General features: G+C 31.2%; 1 protein-coding gene, 1 long non-coding RNA gene and 1 pseudogene across 2 annotated transcripts; all 3 read left to right on the top strand.

Annotated features, from left to right (window-relative positions):
• The first annotated feature begins 226 nt into the window (after positions 1 to 226).
• Positions 227 to 4497, top strand: LOC148170564 (uncharacterized; annotated as a pseudogene).
• Positions 4498 to 7434: 2937 nt separating this feature from the next.
• LOC148170563 (uncharacterized) lies at positions 7435 to 9793 on the top strand. The gene is made up of 2 exons (XM_088041536.1): positions 7435 to 7515; positions 7574 to 9793. The coding sequence occupies exons 1-2, from the start codon at positions 7450 to 7452 to the stop codon at positions 9641 to 9643; spliced, it is 2136 nt and encodes a 711-aa protein (XP_087897662.1). The 5' UTR covers positions 7435 to 7449; the 3' UTR covers positions 9644 to 9793.
• A 4084-nt stretch (positions 9794 to 13877) lies between these two features.
• Positions 13878 to 16294, top strand: LOC148170562 (uncharacterized). Its single transcript, XR_015770411.1, has 6 exons — positions 13878 to 14140; positions 14193 to 14553; positions 14608 to 15217; positions 15328 to 15944; positions 16004 to 16016; positions 16072 to 16294. It is a non-coding gene; the product is annotated as an uncharacterized LOC148170562 (long non-coding RNA).
• The last annotated feature ends 1848 nt before the right edge of the window (positions 16295 to 18142 follow it).

Genomic DNA, 18142 nt, shown 5'->3' with positions numbered 1-18142 from the left:
CCAAAAATTTTTGTTATCAAAAGATGAGTTATCTGTTTACGTTGTCATCATCGATTAAATTATCATGAAAACATGTCTTTCCCACACTTAGATTTATGCGGACTAAAAAACATGACAATCTCTCTTAATTTCAGATTATCGTTTCAATTTGCTTTATCTGATTCTCTTTATGGAGTGATTTTTCTATATTCAAATAAAAGTCTTTAGTGTATTCCAAATATGAATAAAATATTTTTTCCAAAGTAATATTATAGTATTCTCTAATTTCTTGAGCTGTTTTTGTATTTGTATTTAATAATTTTTATATAATTAGGGATTTAAAATTACGAACACCCAATAAAATCCTTATTGTTTTTTTTAAATTATTTGGTGAAACCTATATAATATCTTTTGTTATTATTTTTTTTATAATATGATAATTCATTTTTAATATTATCATAATTTATTATTTGGTATTGTATTTTATAATTTCCTAAAATTTTCTTTAAATCTTTCTTAATATCGTGTAAATTCAGTGGGAGATAGCTATCCTCCACTGAAATTCCATATTGTATAAAGCATAAAAGATCATTTGTTATTATTATATTTTTCTTTTGAATAACGGAAACCATAGATCGGTAAACCACGTACTCAAATTAATTTTATAGGACTAGTTATTTGTATTTATAAACTCAAACTGGTTTAATGGATTAGGATTAATTTTATATTGCTTTAAAAGATTATATTCGTTACCGTAATTTTCCTATTTATCTACCAACTCTTTTAATTAAAATAATATTTCATAACTTTTTTTGCCTTATTGTTATTCAACATCATTATTATTTCTTTAAAATTTTTAATCATTTTGTATATATTCATTCATTCCATCTACTCTATTTCTTCATATGTAATTTCGTTATCTTTTGAAAAATTCTTAAAATCTCGTCCTTTATCTCTCTCGTGTAACCCAATATTACAACAAATAATAGTATTATTAATGTCAATCATTTAATTTATTTTAAATTACTGACAGTGTTGCCAACCGTGGGAATTTTTTATTGAAAATCATCTTTAAACGAATATATTTTGTATGAAATTCAGCTAAATAAGCCAAAAAAATTCCCACGGTTGACAACACTGATTACTGAGTGATTATATTTGTCTTCCTGTGTTATAGCTGTTTCAAAATAATAACTACGCTTCATATACCAATCCCATGTATAATAATAAATCTCTCAGTTTTAAATTATGGTTTTTCAAATGCTTCAATTCAAATTTTTATATTTGTCATGCTTTCTTATTTGGGGGAAATACTTCTGATGGACACTTTTTTTGCTTCTTCTTTCTTGGATTATAAAATTAAAGAAAATAATCCTGATTTTTTTCTATATTTTGTTTATAATTATTTCTAATAGCTTTATTTATATTATTAAAAAACTAAAACTAAAATAATTGCTGTCTTTTCCCTTGAACCTAGGTTGATATCTAGCTTTTCATTCATTTTATGTAGACTTTTATAATACGTAGGCCTCGTATATTGCACTAGATCGCTTTGATTACAAGTATTATTTTTTTCGACAATTAATTAAATAAACATTAAATTGATCACCTCCATATACAACACATATTTTTTGAATCTCGAGGCTTCTCACAATTTTACCTAAACAGGGACAGTGTGTTTTAGCACTCACTGTTTATGGATAATTTCTTGTGAAAAAAAATGTAATAAATTAAATGAATCGCTTACATAACGATGACCAAGAAGCATGGCAACTGTTTCAAAAAAAGTTTAACGATATGAGAAGCAAACCAAATAATGACTTTGAACGATTAGTATTTAAAAATATGCATAATCAATTTAAAATGTATGAAAACAATATGTTAAACTTGGCAAAATTAGGTTTTCTTAAAATACACTTTCCTAATCTTGAAGTCTTTGATGAATAAATTTTCTAATAAATGACTAGTCGTTGCTCGGTTTGTTTAGAACCAAAATGTCCAGGTGATTTTTATAACTATAGAAATAAATATGAAAAAACATGTAAACAATGTAAAAAAGCAGTTAATTCTACTCGTTTGGTATGTGTTTGTGGTAGATATTACACTAGAACTAATTTTAAAAGGCATATAAAAACAGATTTGCATAAAAATGGATTGAATTTATTTATTTGCTAAAAATTGTTTGTTAGATTTTTTTCTATAATAAATGGAACGAAGGAACTTGAGTAATCTACGTTTATCTGATCTGTTTAATATTGCAAAATCATTAGACATTAAATATATTAGAAAATATAATAAAGCAGACTTGATTAAAGCTATTATTAAAGCTGAAGAGCAATTACATGAGAAAATAAAAAACGAAAACAAAATAATGAGCGAAGCGAATTCAGAAATATTTTCATTTGATGATGATTTATTTGCTAAACCAAAGGAAAAGAGAGTTAAGAAAATCGAGTGTGACATATGTGGAAAATATATCAAAAGCACCCGAATGCAGCTACATAAAGAGAAAGAAAACAAAAAGAACCTAAAAACATTTCAGTTTGATGACGATATATTTGCTAAACCAAAAGAAAATAGAGTAAAGAAGATCAAATGTGATATATGTGGAACATATATCGAGGAAACTCGAATACATTTGCATAAATTAAAACATGATTTGAATAGTCGTCGTTTGCTTGAATTACGTAATATGGCAAAATCTTTAGGTATAAGATACATTAAAAGATACAATAAGGCAGAATTGGTAAACGAGATTATTCATGCTGAAGAGCAATTAAAAATAACAAGAGAAAACAAAAAGAGCTTTCCGTTTAATGATGGCATATTTTCTAAACCGAAAAAAGAAAGAGTAAAAAAGATCAAGTGTGATGAATGTGGAAAATATATTAAGGAAAGTCGAATGCAGTTGCATAAAGCAAGACATAATCCAGAGCCAGATTTTATTTTAGTTCAGGTTGCTTTTAAAGGAAGATTATTAACCTATCAGCATAATAATCTAGAAGAAGGTATAGATATAGAAACATATATGGATATGATAAAAGAAAAGGCTATTAAAGTAGTTATAAATGCTTTAAATCTCCATAAAAATATTAAAATCAATTTAGAGATGGAATGCGAGTTTATGAAACTGGAAAATGAAGACTTTATTATGATACATAAATTTCAGTTACCAAATGTTATACTAAGAGAACAAGATGATCTGGAGGAATATTGGGATGAACAAAAGGATTTATTTATATCAAGATGTGATGAATTGCAAGATAAGGGATCTGGATGGACTTTGAAAAATATAAATTATTAAAAATTAAATTAAGCGGAAATTCATATGTAGAATTACCCAAGTGGATTAAAGATAAAAAAGCTTGCGTTAATGTTAAAAACAACGATAATAAATGCTTTATGTACAGCGTAATATCATGTTTACATCAAGCAAAAGAACACGTAGATAGACTGAATCATTATAATAAGCCGGAATATATAAATGAATTAAATTCCTGTCAAAATCCAGGACATACCTAAATTTGAATCACATAATAAAATTAATGTTACCGTGTTTAGTTACGAAGAACAAATATTTTATCCTTTGTATCATAATAATAAGCAAATATATGAAATGAATATCGACTTACTATACTTTGGAAATAAAGACAAAAATCATTATTGTTGGATCAAGAATTTGAGTCGATTGTTGAATGATCAGTTGGAAGTAAATAGAAACAAAAAACATTTCTGTAGAAGATGTTTAAACTACTCCACTAGAACTGAAGATGCTTTAAAGAAACATCAAAATGTGTGCTTTAGTAATGAACCATGTGTTCCGAACATGCCTGAAGATAATATATTAAAATTTAAAAATATTCAAAGAATGTAATTTATTCTGATTTTGAATCTATTCTGAAACCTATTCATACATGCGAACCAAATCCTGAATCATCATATACTCATAAAACACAATTTCATATTCCCTGTGGTTATGGATTATACATTAAGAGTGCTTATAATAATATTGGTAACCCATTGGAAATTTACAGAGGAGAGGAAAGTGATAAATGTTTTATAAAAAGAATAACTGAATATGCCAGAACAACATACAAGTTATTAAAAGAAAATAAACCCATAAAAGATATCGAACTAGAAGAATATAAAAAAACAAAAATTTGTTATCTTTTTTCTATAGAAAACCCAAAAGTAAGAGATCATGATCACTACACTGGAAAATATAGAGGAGCTGCTTGTAGAAAATGCAATTTGAAATATAGACAACCATTGTTTATTCCAATTTTGTTTCATAATTTAAGCGCTTACGATTGTCATTTGTTTATAAAAAATCTAGGAGAAGATAAAAGTCAATTGAAATTAATACCTAATAACGAAGAGAAATATATTTCTTTCAGTAAAATTTTAAGAATGGATGATAATGGATATATCGAACTGAGATTTATCGATTCATTTAGATTTTTAGCAAGTAGCCTAGACAATTTGTCATCTAACCTGGAATCAAGTCAGTTGAGAGAAATAATTAAATACTTTTCAAATCATGAATTAGATGTGTTATTTAGGAAAGAAAAAAGCAAGATAATTAGAAAAGGAATTTTCTGAAACAAAACTTCCATCAATAGATAAATTTTATTCTTCGCTCACAAAAGAAGGAATTTCTCAAGAAGAATTCAAACATGCAGTGAAAGTATGGAAATATTTTAAAATTGAAAACTTGGGTGAATGGCATGATTTATACTTAAAACTAGATGTTTTGCTATTAACTGATGTATTTGAAAATTTTAGAGATTTATGTTTAGAAAAGAGTTATGGACTGGATCCTGTTTGGTATTATACAACTCCGGGGTTAGCTTGGGACTGTATGCTCAAATATACTTCAGTGAAGTTGGAATTATTAACTGATTATGAAATGTATTTGTTTTTTGAAAACGGAATTAGAGGAGGTATTTCACAGTGTAGTAACAGGTATTCGCAGGCAGATGAAAATACTCAGATTATCTATATAGATGCTAATAATCTATATGGATGGGCTTTATCTCAGAGAGAACCAGAAAAAAACTTTAAATGGTTGACTTGTGATGAAATTAAAAATGTTGATGGTATACTGTTATCAGATAGTGATACCGGTTATGTTTTAGAAGTTGATTTAGCATTCCCTGTAGACTTGGCTATTCATAACAAATTCAATGACTTGCCTTTGGCTCCGGAAAATAGAATTCCCCCGGGCGGAAAAGTAGAAAAACTACTTTGTCATTTCTATGATAAGAAAAATTATATAATTCATTACAAAACATTAAAACTTTACAAAAGTTTAGGTATTAGAATAACAAAGGTTCACAGAGGTATAAAATTTACTCAGTCAAATTTCATAGCACCATATGTAAAATTTAATACTTAACAAAGACAGAAGGCGAAAAATGATTTTGAAAAAGATTTCTGGAAACTAATGGTTAATGCACCATATGGTAAGTCTATGCAATCTGTTAGAAACCAACAAAATATTAAATTATATTGTGATGAAGAAAAATTACAAAAAGCGATAAACAAACCTAATTTTAAACACAGAACTATATTCAGCAAACACCTGGCAGCAGTTCACAATTATAAAACCAAAGTATTGTTTAATAAACCAATTTACATTGGGCAAGCCGTATTAGATTTATCGAAATTATTAATGTATAACTTCCATTACAATGTAATTAAAAAAGAATGTAATGAAAAAATAAAACTTCTTTATGGAGATACCGACAGTTTCATATATGAGATTAAAATGGCTGATTTCTATGAATTTATGAAAAACAAACCCGACTATTTTGATACATCTGATTATCCAAAGGACCATCCATTATATTCTGATAAAAATAAGAAAGTAATAGGGAAATTCAAAGATGAATTGAATGGTATTAAGATATTAGAATACATAGGTTTAAGGTCAAAAATGTACAGTTACAGAACTGAAACGTGTGTTTCAAAAACATTAAAAGGTATCAAGAAAGCAGTATTGAAGAAAGAAATAAGTTTTGAAGATTACAAAAATTGCTTATTCAATCAAACTGAATACTTCCATAGACAGAGAGTGATTAGGAGTCATAAACATGATATTTTTACTGAAGAAGTAAAGAAAAAGTCTCTAAGTTGGAAAGATGATAAAAGATATCTTTTACCTAATTCTACAGATACATTAGCTTATGGACACGTATTAGTATCATCATAGGTACGTTCATGGACACTGTTGAACTATTTTTTATTAGCGTTGAAGTAATAAATTAAGAAAACAATAATAACAATTACGATAATAAACGCAAGAATAAAAATAATAATTTTTAATTTATTAACTTGTTGAATAAGACTTTTTTCTGAATTTTGGATATTCTTCATTGAATATATTTAAATTTTTGAATACAGTACTTTCCATTTAATTTACAATTTTTGAGTTTTTTCATTTATTGCTCTCATATTTTTAGTATGTCTTTCAAATATTTTGAGAGTTCTTTTCTTTACATCATCGATGTTTGATGGTATTACTACTGTTTTGTTTCTTAATTCTGCTAATTTCTTAGGATCATAATTATTGTAGTTGTCTAATTTATATTCCAATTCATCGATTTTATTATTAGCGGATTCTAGTTCACAGTCTGTCATAATTAATTGTTCAAGGAATAAATTAGCTGTTAGCTCTTGCAATATATTTATCTACTACTTCTTGTTTGAAACCGACTATTTTTGCTCCATCTTCTAATCTGTCTATTTCAGTAATAATAGGTTTTAAATCTTTTTTCCATTTTTCTTTCTCATCGTTGGGAATGTATGAAACTAGTTTGTCCATTTATGATTGAAAAGTTTCTAAAGATTTACTAATTAATTTATGTGCTTCTTCATCTAAACTTATATTTTTACGACTACCTGCTTTATGTTCTACATTATCGAATATTTTTTTATTTTTTATTTTATTTTTTCTCTTTTGTTCCTAATTGTTCCGATTTGTTCTCTTTTGTCCCGGATTGTTCCCGTTTGTTCTCATTTGTTCTCGTTTTACATGCAATCTTAATTCCAACTGAATTTAGTCCCATATTTAGGGAATTTCTAGAAATATTTTTAGATTTGCAAAATTCTGTCTTTGTTAGTTTTTTATTTACAGTCGAATTGAGATATTCAATGGCAAAATTACGATTTCTCATTTGAGTTACTTCATTGATATTCTTTGGTATATTTATTTTTTTATCTTGGGTAAAAGATTTGTAACTGTTTTTAAATTGTTGGAGTTCAGATGGTTGTCTTGTTTTTAATGGTGTATAATATTCTGCTACAATTTTGTTCTCTTTAGTATTGGTCATTTTTTTATTTATTGTAAAAAATTTATTTTGAATCTTTTTAAATCATTTTGAACGGAACTTTGTTAATATTTTTTTACTCATACAGATTACAGATAAAAAAATTCGTTGAATATAAATTTTTTTTCAGGTACATCTGATGGAGGGCTCCTCATCCTCATCAAAGCGCAAAAAAGTCGAAAGTAAACCTGTCTATTCAGACCAAGTAAGACCAGACATATTATTGTATCACACGGTAACATTGTATTACACTTTTGTTATAGGAATTACTTGGATTAAATTTAATGGATGATGTAACATCTTTGGACACTTCCGGAGGCTCAAATGAAAGTGAAGACGTAAGTAACTTGCTTCGAACAAATGTACAATTTGTTTTATGTTCAAATAGGAATTCATGGAAATTACAATTTGTTATGTCTTTTCAGGATCCTGACTTGGTTTTTGAAGTTCTTCGTTGGACATCGACTTTTGTGGACAAGTCTATGTTTATTAAATGCGTTATGAAGGATGCACATAGAATACTTCTCACTGCACCGCCCAGATTTGGCAAGACTATGGCTTGCAAAATGCTGGAGAAGTTTTTTGAAATTGTCAGCAGTGAACAACAAAAGTTGGAGAAATATAAACTTTTCCAGGATCTCAGAATTTACAAATGTACTGAAGAATGCATAGAGAATCATGGTTGTGGAAGTAAAAGATTTTTTCGCAAGCATTGCGGACAGCATCCAGTAATTTTTCTTGATTTTGCACAATTATCAGTAACGTCATATAGCGACTTTTTGGAGAGTCTTAGAAATATGATAATGAAGCTGTTTAGAAAATATAAAACATGTTTAATTCATAAAGATGGTGAAAAATTCAGCTGGTCAAGTAACGATATGGGAGAATTGGATATTGAACCTTTCTTGTGCTATTTGAAATATGCCGATGATGATGATCATTGGAAAGAGGCAATGGATCGTAACACAGCAGAACAATACATAATGGTGGCTTTTAAATATTTGATCGAGGTTTTGTCGGTCCGCTATCAAACAAAACAAACCCATAAGAAAATTATTATATTGATTGACGAGTTCGACGCACCTTTTATGAATATGTTATTTAGTGAAAACTCATCAGACCGACAGATTATGTTTTTCATACGAGAACTAATGCGTCTTTTATGTAAAGATGAGATATCAGCACAATTTGTTCAACGAGTAATAATTTTTTCTGTCACTGCATCAGGCGGTACGATGTCATTAGGAGCTAACAATGTGCAACGTAGAACATTCTTGGACAAGGATTATGATTATTATAAATTCTTTGGATTTACCAGAGAAGAAGTAAACGCTTTAGTTAACAACTGTGTCAAAGAAGGAAGTCAAAGAGAAAAAGCTCTTGATGAAATTACTCTTTGGTACAACAATTACACTGTAGTGGGAGACAAAGATACAACTATTTCTAATCCTGTGTCTATTACCAATTATTTACCGAATCTCGTACGAAAAAGTTATTGGATTGAATCGGTTGGAACCAAATATATCTGCCAACTATTTAAATTCGAAAAAATGCGGGAGAAGGTGTTTCCTGCCGTTAGAGACAATGAGAAAATTTCCATCATAGCAACAACTATAGAGTTGAACGATATTTATAATCTGAAATCATTACGTGAATCAATTTTGAATTGTATCGAACTAGTGCAGGTAGACTTAGCTCTTCAGTTTCTCACACATTGTGGGTACTTTAACGTTATTGACAAGAATGATGGGAATTGGACATTACAAATTCCGAATCTAGAATTGAAACAAGTATTTACAGACAAACTTCAGGAGGCTTTGGTAAAATTTAAAACTAACCTGTTTACTGTAGAACAACAAGAGTCATTTGTGAATGCATTAAAGTCTTTAGGAAGTGGAGAGAAGCATGAACCTATGAAATATGTTGTGTTTAAAAAATCTGTGGAAAATTTGTATACCGACCGAGAATTACCAAAAGCTCATTTTCACTTTCACTGTGACCTTTGGATGTTAATTTCTAGTTGTGGGAAGTTGGATTGCTCACCCGAGCTTGATTTAATTATTATTTCAAAATGTGCAGTAATTATAATTGAACTAAAGCGGCATAAACAAGATTCTGCAAAGAAGGCCCTAAAACAGTGTCTACGGAAAAAATACTATGAAGCATTTGAACTTGAAGGAAATGAAAGAAAGGGTTTAAAGAAAATTTTAATTGGTCTTCATCTCTCTGATGATCGTAAAGTTAGCATCAGGTATTTAGAAAATTTTGAGAAAAAAACACTGCAAGATGAACCAAACATAGAAACAATTGTAGAGGATAGCTATGAATGTTAAAATCATTCTCTCTGTTAGTTATGTACCCTGTTTTATTTTATGTGCATTTCGCTGATTTTAAGGTAGTTTGAGAATCTGTAAATTGTAATGGAAAATAATCTCATTTTTTTTTGCCCTTAATCTTTGATTAAATTATACATTTCTACTTGAGTATTTTTTAATATTTCATTAAACCGGGACTTACGACTTTATGTTAGTTGGTACATAATATTTGATATGGTAAGAAAATAAGTTGAAAAAAAACCAAACTATTATTATTTATATGTTCAATGAAAATTATAACTAAATATAAACAATTCTCTTAATTACAACAAAGTAAGATAAGAAAATCTGTACCTTTTTAACATCACAAAATAAGAAAATCAATTTTAGTTAGTAGTTGTGTTACAAAAACAAATTATATAATTATAAAGCAAACAAACTAATTTTACGTTCGTGTCGTTACTTTGGTGTAATAATAATTTATTTTTTCCACTCCCATAGTAGTAAGTAACTAGGCAAGAACCCTGTCGTTTGTTGATTAGTAACTATGACACTATGAAACATGCATGTAATATGTAGATATATGTATGTATTTTCATTATACGGAACTAACTCACGTGACTTTAGTAACTTTTCGACTGTGAAACCAACGTTTTAGTTCCACTGTTTTCCTAGTGTAACCATGCCATTTTTAAGGTTAGAGTTTTCCATGATATAAAGATTTCTAAGATATGATACTCAGGCAACCCGAACGCGTCCAGCTCGCGCAGTGACGTCACTCGGAGAGTAGCAGTTGTAAGAATTGCCATTGTACGGTGCTTAAAAGCAGGAATAAAAGCGTTATATTCGTGTGATTAAATAATATTATTAAAAACAATGTTTAACGCAACCTCGATTTAATTAAAGAACAATTCAAAATTCGTTTTTCATTGTAAGGCTGAATAAAGGCAGTTTAAACAAATAATTGTCGCTTGTGAATATTCTGTTGAAATGAGGTAATATTTTATTAAGCATTCGTCAGAATCAAAATCATTCAAAAGAACTAATCAGGGGTGTGATTTTCAGTATGTAGAAAAAAAATATTTTGGTTTTGGATTAATTATGGTATTTTTTGCATCTCCTCGAAAGCATAATGCGAAAAAAATTTCAAATTAAAATTGTCAACATAACATGTCATACTCCTTTTAATCTGCAGAAATTGGTAAGCCATGCTGTACTTCTTTACCCTCATTTCAAAGATCATAAAAAATCAATAAATTAAATATGAAAAAAGTTTTATCAAGTCAGAAAAAATAAATCAGAAGCTAAAAAACAAACTTAATTCAAAATTAATTAATAATTTTCACAAATGTCTTTTTCCTTTTTATCTTATCTCTTCTTTCTTTTAAAACTGAATTTAGTTTTTTAATTCTAAAATATTTTCTTAAGTTTGTCATTTTCGCTTTTAAGTAAATCTACGTTTGCTGTCAAGTTATTTTCGAAGTCTGTTCACGCTATCGAAATAAAAAGTAAAGTTTATCTGATTATTTGACAACACGCCAAAACATGCAAACACAAAAATGATTTCTAAAAAAAAAAGATTTTCCTTATTAAGTAAAAGTGTTAATTTTGAAGTTAAAGGCACATTGTTAACAAACGTTACCGTCGTGTTATGGTCGATCTTAAGTTCCCTATAAAAATTTGATTAAAGTAAACAGAAAAAACAATAAAGAATACAACCATAGAAGAATTGTTTGATTAATTACGACAAATAAGGGCCTCATATTTTGCATAAATGAAAAGAAATTAAAGTAATGTAAGAAAATTATTAGCGAGGAGTTACCGACGTACTCCGCTTCAATTATGTTTTTCACAAATTTGGCTTGATCTTTTTTGCACGCTCTTTCTTCCCTGTGCTGTTGAAGGTTTGCGTGATTTTCCTTTGAGAAAAAATAAAGAACAGCTTCGTCTTTTAATTTTCTTCCCTTTGGTAAATAATTTAACAGTTCGTATTTTAAGTTTTTTTCATAGTCCTCTGCACAGAAATGTTTTGGACATATTCTGGCATTTTGTACATTAAAAGAATCAGACCGACAACACGAAATCACCCACAATTATCTCGTCACACTGCCACTATTGCAACTAAATATAGAACAACGCATTTCAGAATTAATTATTAATGTTATTTTATTAACAAATTAACTTAAAGATATAATGCAGAAAATTTGAAAATCGTTAAAAGCTGGAAACAGGATAAATACAGATTCCAATAAGACAAATTCGTGCCTTACATGTGACCTAACAACTCAGTCTACTCTCCGAGTGACGTCACTGCCCACTCCGTAGATGCGCAATATCATACCTATGAGAGTTTTCAGATGTCACAAATCTGACAAATTTCAAAGAACGAGTCAATTATTTTATTTATCAGTTATTTCTCTTATTATAATAATACATAATTAAAAGTGTCACGCCAAATATACAGAAATATTCTTATTTCGTTTGCTCCAATTTGAATTCACATCAATTCTCAAAATAGTTGTGGATGTTTGTTGAAATCTTGAGACAGCATAAAGATGTTTGTGAAGGAATGCTGTAAAACTTTGGCGGATTTGAAAGAATCTTTCCGAAAGTGTAAGCGAAATTTTGAAATGGCTGGAAAGTGGCAATCCAGAGCAGACTGAACTTTTGATGCACATGAAATGTGAATGTTTAAATGGCCGTGGTTTAAAATTTTGTCTCTAACTTTTTATACTATACTACCTATATTGTAACAAAATTTAATTGTGATATAACAAAAACAACCTAAATTCTCTTTTAAAATTTTTCTTACTTCCCCTTCTGATATCCAAAACTTACGATACGTAGGTAAATAAGTTGAATAATGTGATAATGCAAAGTACAGAAAAAAATTAATTTTTTTAATTAATAAGAAAATTAGCATAAACGTAATACATTCAATCCGAAACCGTTTGTATAAAATCCATTATAGGCGTGCTGATAAAACAGAACCGTGTTAGCCCAGAAGTTTAAGCGTCGCACTTTAAACATGTGCGCTCATTTGTTGCGTGTTCAAATCTTGATAAAGCGCAAAATCTTTTTCATAGCGATAGAATATATTCTAGTTGTAAAATAAAATTCGCTCCGCATGCTACGCACTAGTCCACTGTGTGGACGCTCATGAAGGGTTCGCCTGAATTTCAAAACGAATCAAAAAATTCCAAAAAAATTTAAAGGGCCTTATGTTTAGTCACAGCATAGACAATTAAGCTAGGTTTAACGATCTGTGAGTCGCAGACAGGAAGACTATTCTCTTTTTCTCTGCTAGATGGCAGATTTTTATTAACTAATATTAACAATGTGCATAATCGTAGATGGGAAGCGTAATACTTGGTTCATCTATTTTGAGGTATTTAAAAACAAGAGCTCTTATTTGTCTAATATTTTTACCAGTCGCCATTCCGACCGGTGAATTTTTCGCATGCGCCAATGTATTGGTCTAGAAGTAAATACATTTTGGGGTGACTCAAAACAAGGAATTCTGGTAAGGTTTTTTTTGGGTGCTTTTAACATAATTAGGTTTGATTTTGGATGATTTACAACAGTTTTCTCATATGTCCAATTTCTGATGGGCTATTGATTTACAAGAAAAGAAACTTTAGAGTATTTTTTGCTCACATTAAAAACTATGATTTTTGAAGGATTTTATGTCTTTTTCGGTTGTTAACTTTTGGGAAAACATAAATTTTTAGGATCCTGCCTTGTTTTGTAAGGCGCCAAATATACCTCTTTGATTTGGTAATGTTTTTACTTTTTTTGCATGCGCCAATTGGTCTGGTCCAGAAATACAAAGCCATTTGGAATGTCTAAAAACAACGGATTTGGAAGTTTTTCAGAGTGCTCTTGAGATGATTTTGCATTATTTTGGGAGATTTTAACGGTTTTTTCATGTGCCCAAATTTTGGTGGTCTACAGATATTTGGGTACTTTTGGGGTGCATAAAAATTAATGCTTTTTAAAGGGTTTTAGCCCTTTTTTGGTTGTTTGCTTTTAGGCAAACAGTTAAATTTGTAGGATTTTGCCGTGATTTTTAAGACGCCAAATGCCGTGGTCAGAAGTAACATTTTATAATCTACTGTTAAAATAATATTTCTGCTAAATTATAGCTAAGAAAAGGTTAGAAAATGCTTTTCCCTAAAGTGAAAAGAATCGCTGTATAATTTTCTGATATGTTAATAAAAGTTTAAACATTATTTCTGCGAAATTTAATTGAAATAATCGTAAAATGTTCATGCAACCGCTCTCTACAGGGCGACTGTGACGTCATCATTCTGTTCGGCTAGAGAGATGCGGCCACCGTATATACTCGATTCACCGTGGGACATGTCAGACAGCCACTCACGGTGTTGACGTACACAAAACAGCCTGTGCAAAAGCTGTAGAAGATTTAGGGCGCACATATTGGATTATTCTAAACTACTTAATGGAGTGGAAGGAAGAGGATTGTTTTGAAAGTTAGGTAATTAGTATTGATTTGTAAGTTTTGGAATTGAATAAAAATCTTCGAATATAAACATAACCTATTCAGAAGTGGGATGTAATTCAAGTTTTCCACAAAGCGAGACTGTTGAGGAAACGCTCAGCAATCGTCGGGTATTATAGCATACCCTCAAGTTTCTTTCCCAAGTGGGGATGCCATAGCAGCTGCCGCCAGAAAAGGACATAGCCCCCATCGAGTGAAAATGGACAAGATTGTTACGGGGAGCGCACATCGCACGAAATAACGTCGACAAAGCAAGTGCGAAAACAATAGTAAAACGGTGCTGATCACGGCTGTCGTGGTTAACTTAGGCAGGATGAGCACCGATGACTGCGTCGTTCTTGAAGAGTGCGAATTTTCAATTTTAGAACTGAAATGTCAAGTCGAGAAGCATTTACTAGTCGTGTTGGTAAGTTGATATTACCCCGATGAAGGGATATAAGGTAGTCAAAGATCACTTCAGTGTTTCAACAACGTTTTAATAAGTGTACTGGCGAGTGCTGGCGAGTTCCATGCCCCATGTGAAGCATTTCGTTTGGATCTGAAAAGGCAAATCTCATCATCTACATACACTTAATGAGCATGACAAAACGGTTACTGGTACAAGATAAATAGATTCGAGAAAATTGAGAATGGGGTTGATCGACACGTTTTCCAGAAGCGGTGAATCTCATCCTCAAGTGTTGGTAGTCAGGTGAATGTAACAGTTGTGTGAGTAGCTGAACAGCAAGTATCGTTACAAGAAAATTCTCTTTAGAAAAAAAAATTTAGAGAGAAAGGAAGAGAACGAAGTAATACAGCTTTGAGCAGAGACTCACAAAGATAATTTTGGAAGCTGTGATCCAGATAATCGCAAAAACGGATGTTCAATTCAGATTAAAAGGCATGCGAGGTGGACTTTTAGTTATATACAGAGGATGTTGGCTTGGATCAACTAACATTAGATGGTGAACTTTTTTGCGTAAATTGTGTTGTTTCTTGGAAAGACAAGTGCATGTGGAAAAGGTGGGAGCGACACCAAGTGCGAACTGACAAGTGAAGGGAATCAATCAACATTGACCCCGGTGGTTAAGGTGGGTAATGAGGACGAAGTGTCCTGTGATAAGAGAGTTTCTAATAAATGAGATGAAAAGCAACACGACCAATTGGAAAATTTGATTAAACTTAACATTTGTATTAACAGGTGTTGCCGAAATAGAAAAATTCACCTGTAAGTTTAGGAGAGAAGGAAGAAGATCACGAGTCAACTCTAACACAACTCAATAGAGACGAGGAACGCCAAAGTAAATTGTAATTTTGGGAGTTTGATTTAAAGTTTTTCGAATAAGTAGTCGTAAAAGAATCAAAACGTGAACGTTTATTTTTACAACACTAAGAAAATATGAATTAAACTTTTAAAACTTTCCTACTAGTGGATCTAACATTTTTCTTTTCACAGAATCTGTTTTCTCCACACTAATATTACTTAATACTGGTTTAACTGTTGCTGTAATTATCATTGCACTGATAGTGTCTTGGTGTTGCTTGCAAGATATTAATGGATTTTTTTTAACATGAGGTTCCAATATCTTCATCAGTTGACCGCACGTCCTATTATGTGTTAAATGCGGTAACACCTCTTGCGTTATTTGCGCTATTCTTTTGACAAGTCCCACAAAAACTTCGTTAGGATACAGTAGACCTCCACGGTTCTGGAGAGTTATTAATTTCATTAATGGTCCTGGAATTGTCGTTGAAACAAGAGGAGCAATGCAGTCATCACACTCAATTTTTTGTTGAAGTTTGAATATGACATATCCGGTGAGAAATGCAACAGATGTTGAAAATAGACTTTTTTCAGGTATTTAATTTTTTTTTAGATTTTGTATTTTGGTACGTAGTACAATCGGCAAAAGCATGTCTTCTAAATGTGCATCAACTGTTGAAGGCCCCACACGAGAAAGTTGGCTGTTGCTTATATCACTTACAGCCCTCGCAGTATTGGCAGAAGTCGAAGATTTTAAAATGCCACAGCGTAAAATTTGCCGCAAACCATACTCTGCAGCGCGAGCATCGGTAGCATCGTTTGATCCACCTTTCAGTCGTATGTGGGAAAATGTTGCTTCTACAGCGTCTGAACTAAAACATCGAGGTAGTACATAATATAATCCTGCATCCTTCAGAAGAAAGTTCACACATAGAAAAGTGCTTTGAGCTGTAAATTTTAATGCATGGGCAGTTTCGTTGCTTAATCCGTGATACCCTGTACATGCGGAAGTGGACTGAACATCGTCCACATAATTTTGGAAGTCCACGTTTAACCAGTGAAGACGTTCATCGCTGATATCAACGTAGGGTGCAATACTACTGTCTAAGGCATGGATGTAATATTTCCTGTTTGAAACGTTGTGGACTTGAAAAAAATGATACATATTTTCCATGTATAAGAGAGTTCCGTCAAAGTTGTCATAATCTTTATAGTTTTCTTCTTTTAGCAATTTAAGTGCAGCTACGATGGTGGGTGAAAATACTTGTATGGCTCGGAGAACATTCATTTTCTCAAAATTGGACGGATATAAATGTTTTTTGGTTAAATATCTAACGGGCTTTACAGGCAGTCCCTTTTGAAGGTCATATAAGCCCTTCAAATATGACGATGATATAACACCTGCTGACGAATTCATGTCATGGTCGAGAAAGAGATTTCTAGCATTTTTAATAGCATGACAGAAGTCAAATGACAAAAATAAAGGCATGGGAAGAAATGGGTGGCTAATGCAGTTTTGCAATGTTCCTCCACCCAAATTCTTAAAAAGTCCTACATTTCCTGGATGATTATCAGTCACGATTCTTAAAACGATAAAACCACAATCCGTTAATAGTTTGACTACTTGTAGGGTTAAGGAGTGGAAGTCCTTAGCAGCCATACATGAATGAAAAAAATATCCTGATGGTATAGTGAACGTTGCTGAGACACCTTGTATAACGTAACACAATAGTTTGTTCGCAATTTTCGGTTTTATCCCAACTGTGTTCGGACCACAAGTATCAAGGCCATAAATCCCATCATCCATCCTGCTATAGTGCATTTTTTCTTTTATTGACATGTCGTCAATAATCAAGGAACACAATCGCTGCGCTGAGTGTTTGCAACTTCCACAAACAAGCGTTCTTTTATTAGGTCATTTTGTCCGGAAAAGTGACCAAGGTGCCTATCAATTGTAGCTCTGGACGGTAGTTTGACCAAATGTTTGTGACAATAGTCGTATCCCTTTGGGGAACAGTATCTCCACACGGTGCACGAACGAACAGACATTTCGGACCATCTTGGCGATTTTTTCTTGTAATTGTGGATCAAGTCCAAAAGAAATATGACCTTTTCGTCTCCATCATCGACATCACTTTTAAGTTGATCTAGTACGTCAATGGCCTTTGAATGCTTTTCCAATTTATTTTGGGTTTTCACAAGTTTTGCAGCACACCGAGCATGAGACCGTTTTTCCTTTTTCAATTCCAAAGCAAGGGCTTTACATTTTTCTTCCAAACCTGCAATATCAGTAGAGGACGATTCTATGGGCTGATGGTCGTAAGTTTTCACAGCGGGCAAATTGGTTTCACAGGAATTACTTGGATCAGCAGGATTGGAGGTACAGGAAGGACTAGAACACTAATAAAAATGATCAATATTAAAATTGTTTATTAACTATTGTTTAAACCCTTTCAAAAACTAATGAGAAATAACAATATAAATGAAATAAACTTAGAAATTTGGTCGGGATTGATCCCTTCATCAGACGAAACCCGGTAGCAGTTTTTCGAAAACATCCCGCTTCGAAATGCTTCTTGCAAATTACAGTGTGGTCTGCAATTTTGAATGGGTCTGTAAGTCAATAAAAAATACAAAAGTGTACATTTATTTATATACAGTACTTACTATAATGCTTTTTGAAGAAATCTAACCACTCTCTTCTGACACTAGCATCGTGGGGTATTTCACAAAGGGGTAGCTCATTGCTGCG

The sequence above is a fragment of the Gnatocerus cornutus genome, chromosome 7 (assembly GCF_029298725.1).
Source record: "Gnatocerus cornutus isolate USDA-ARS CGAHR chromosome 7, icGnaCorn1.1, whole genome shotgun sequence".
NCBI classification, from domain to species: Eukaryota; Metazoa; Arthropoda; class Insecta; order Coleoptera; family Tenebrionidae; genus Gnatocerus; species Gnatocerus cornutus.
The sequence above is the reverse complement of the archived record's forward strand: the minus strand, read 5'-3'. Positions and strand labels throughout refer to the sequence as shown.

Excerpts from the sequence above, each read along its gene's own strand:
- LOC148170563 (XM_088041536.1), top strand. The coding sequence starts at position 7,450 with ATGGAGGGCTCCTCATCCTCATCAAAGCGCAAAAAAGTCGAAAGTAAA. Across the intron at positions 7,516-7,573 it reads AACCTGTCTATTCAGACCAA|GAATTACTTGGATTAAATTT; the intron begins GTAAGACCAGAC and ends CTTTTGTTATAG.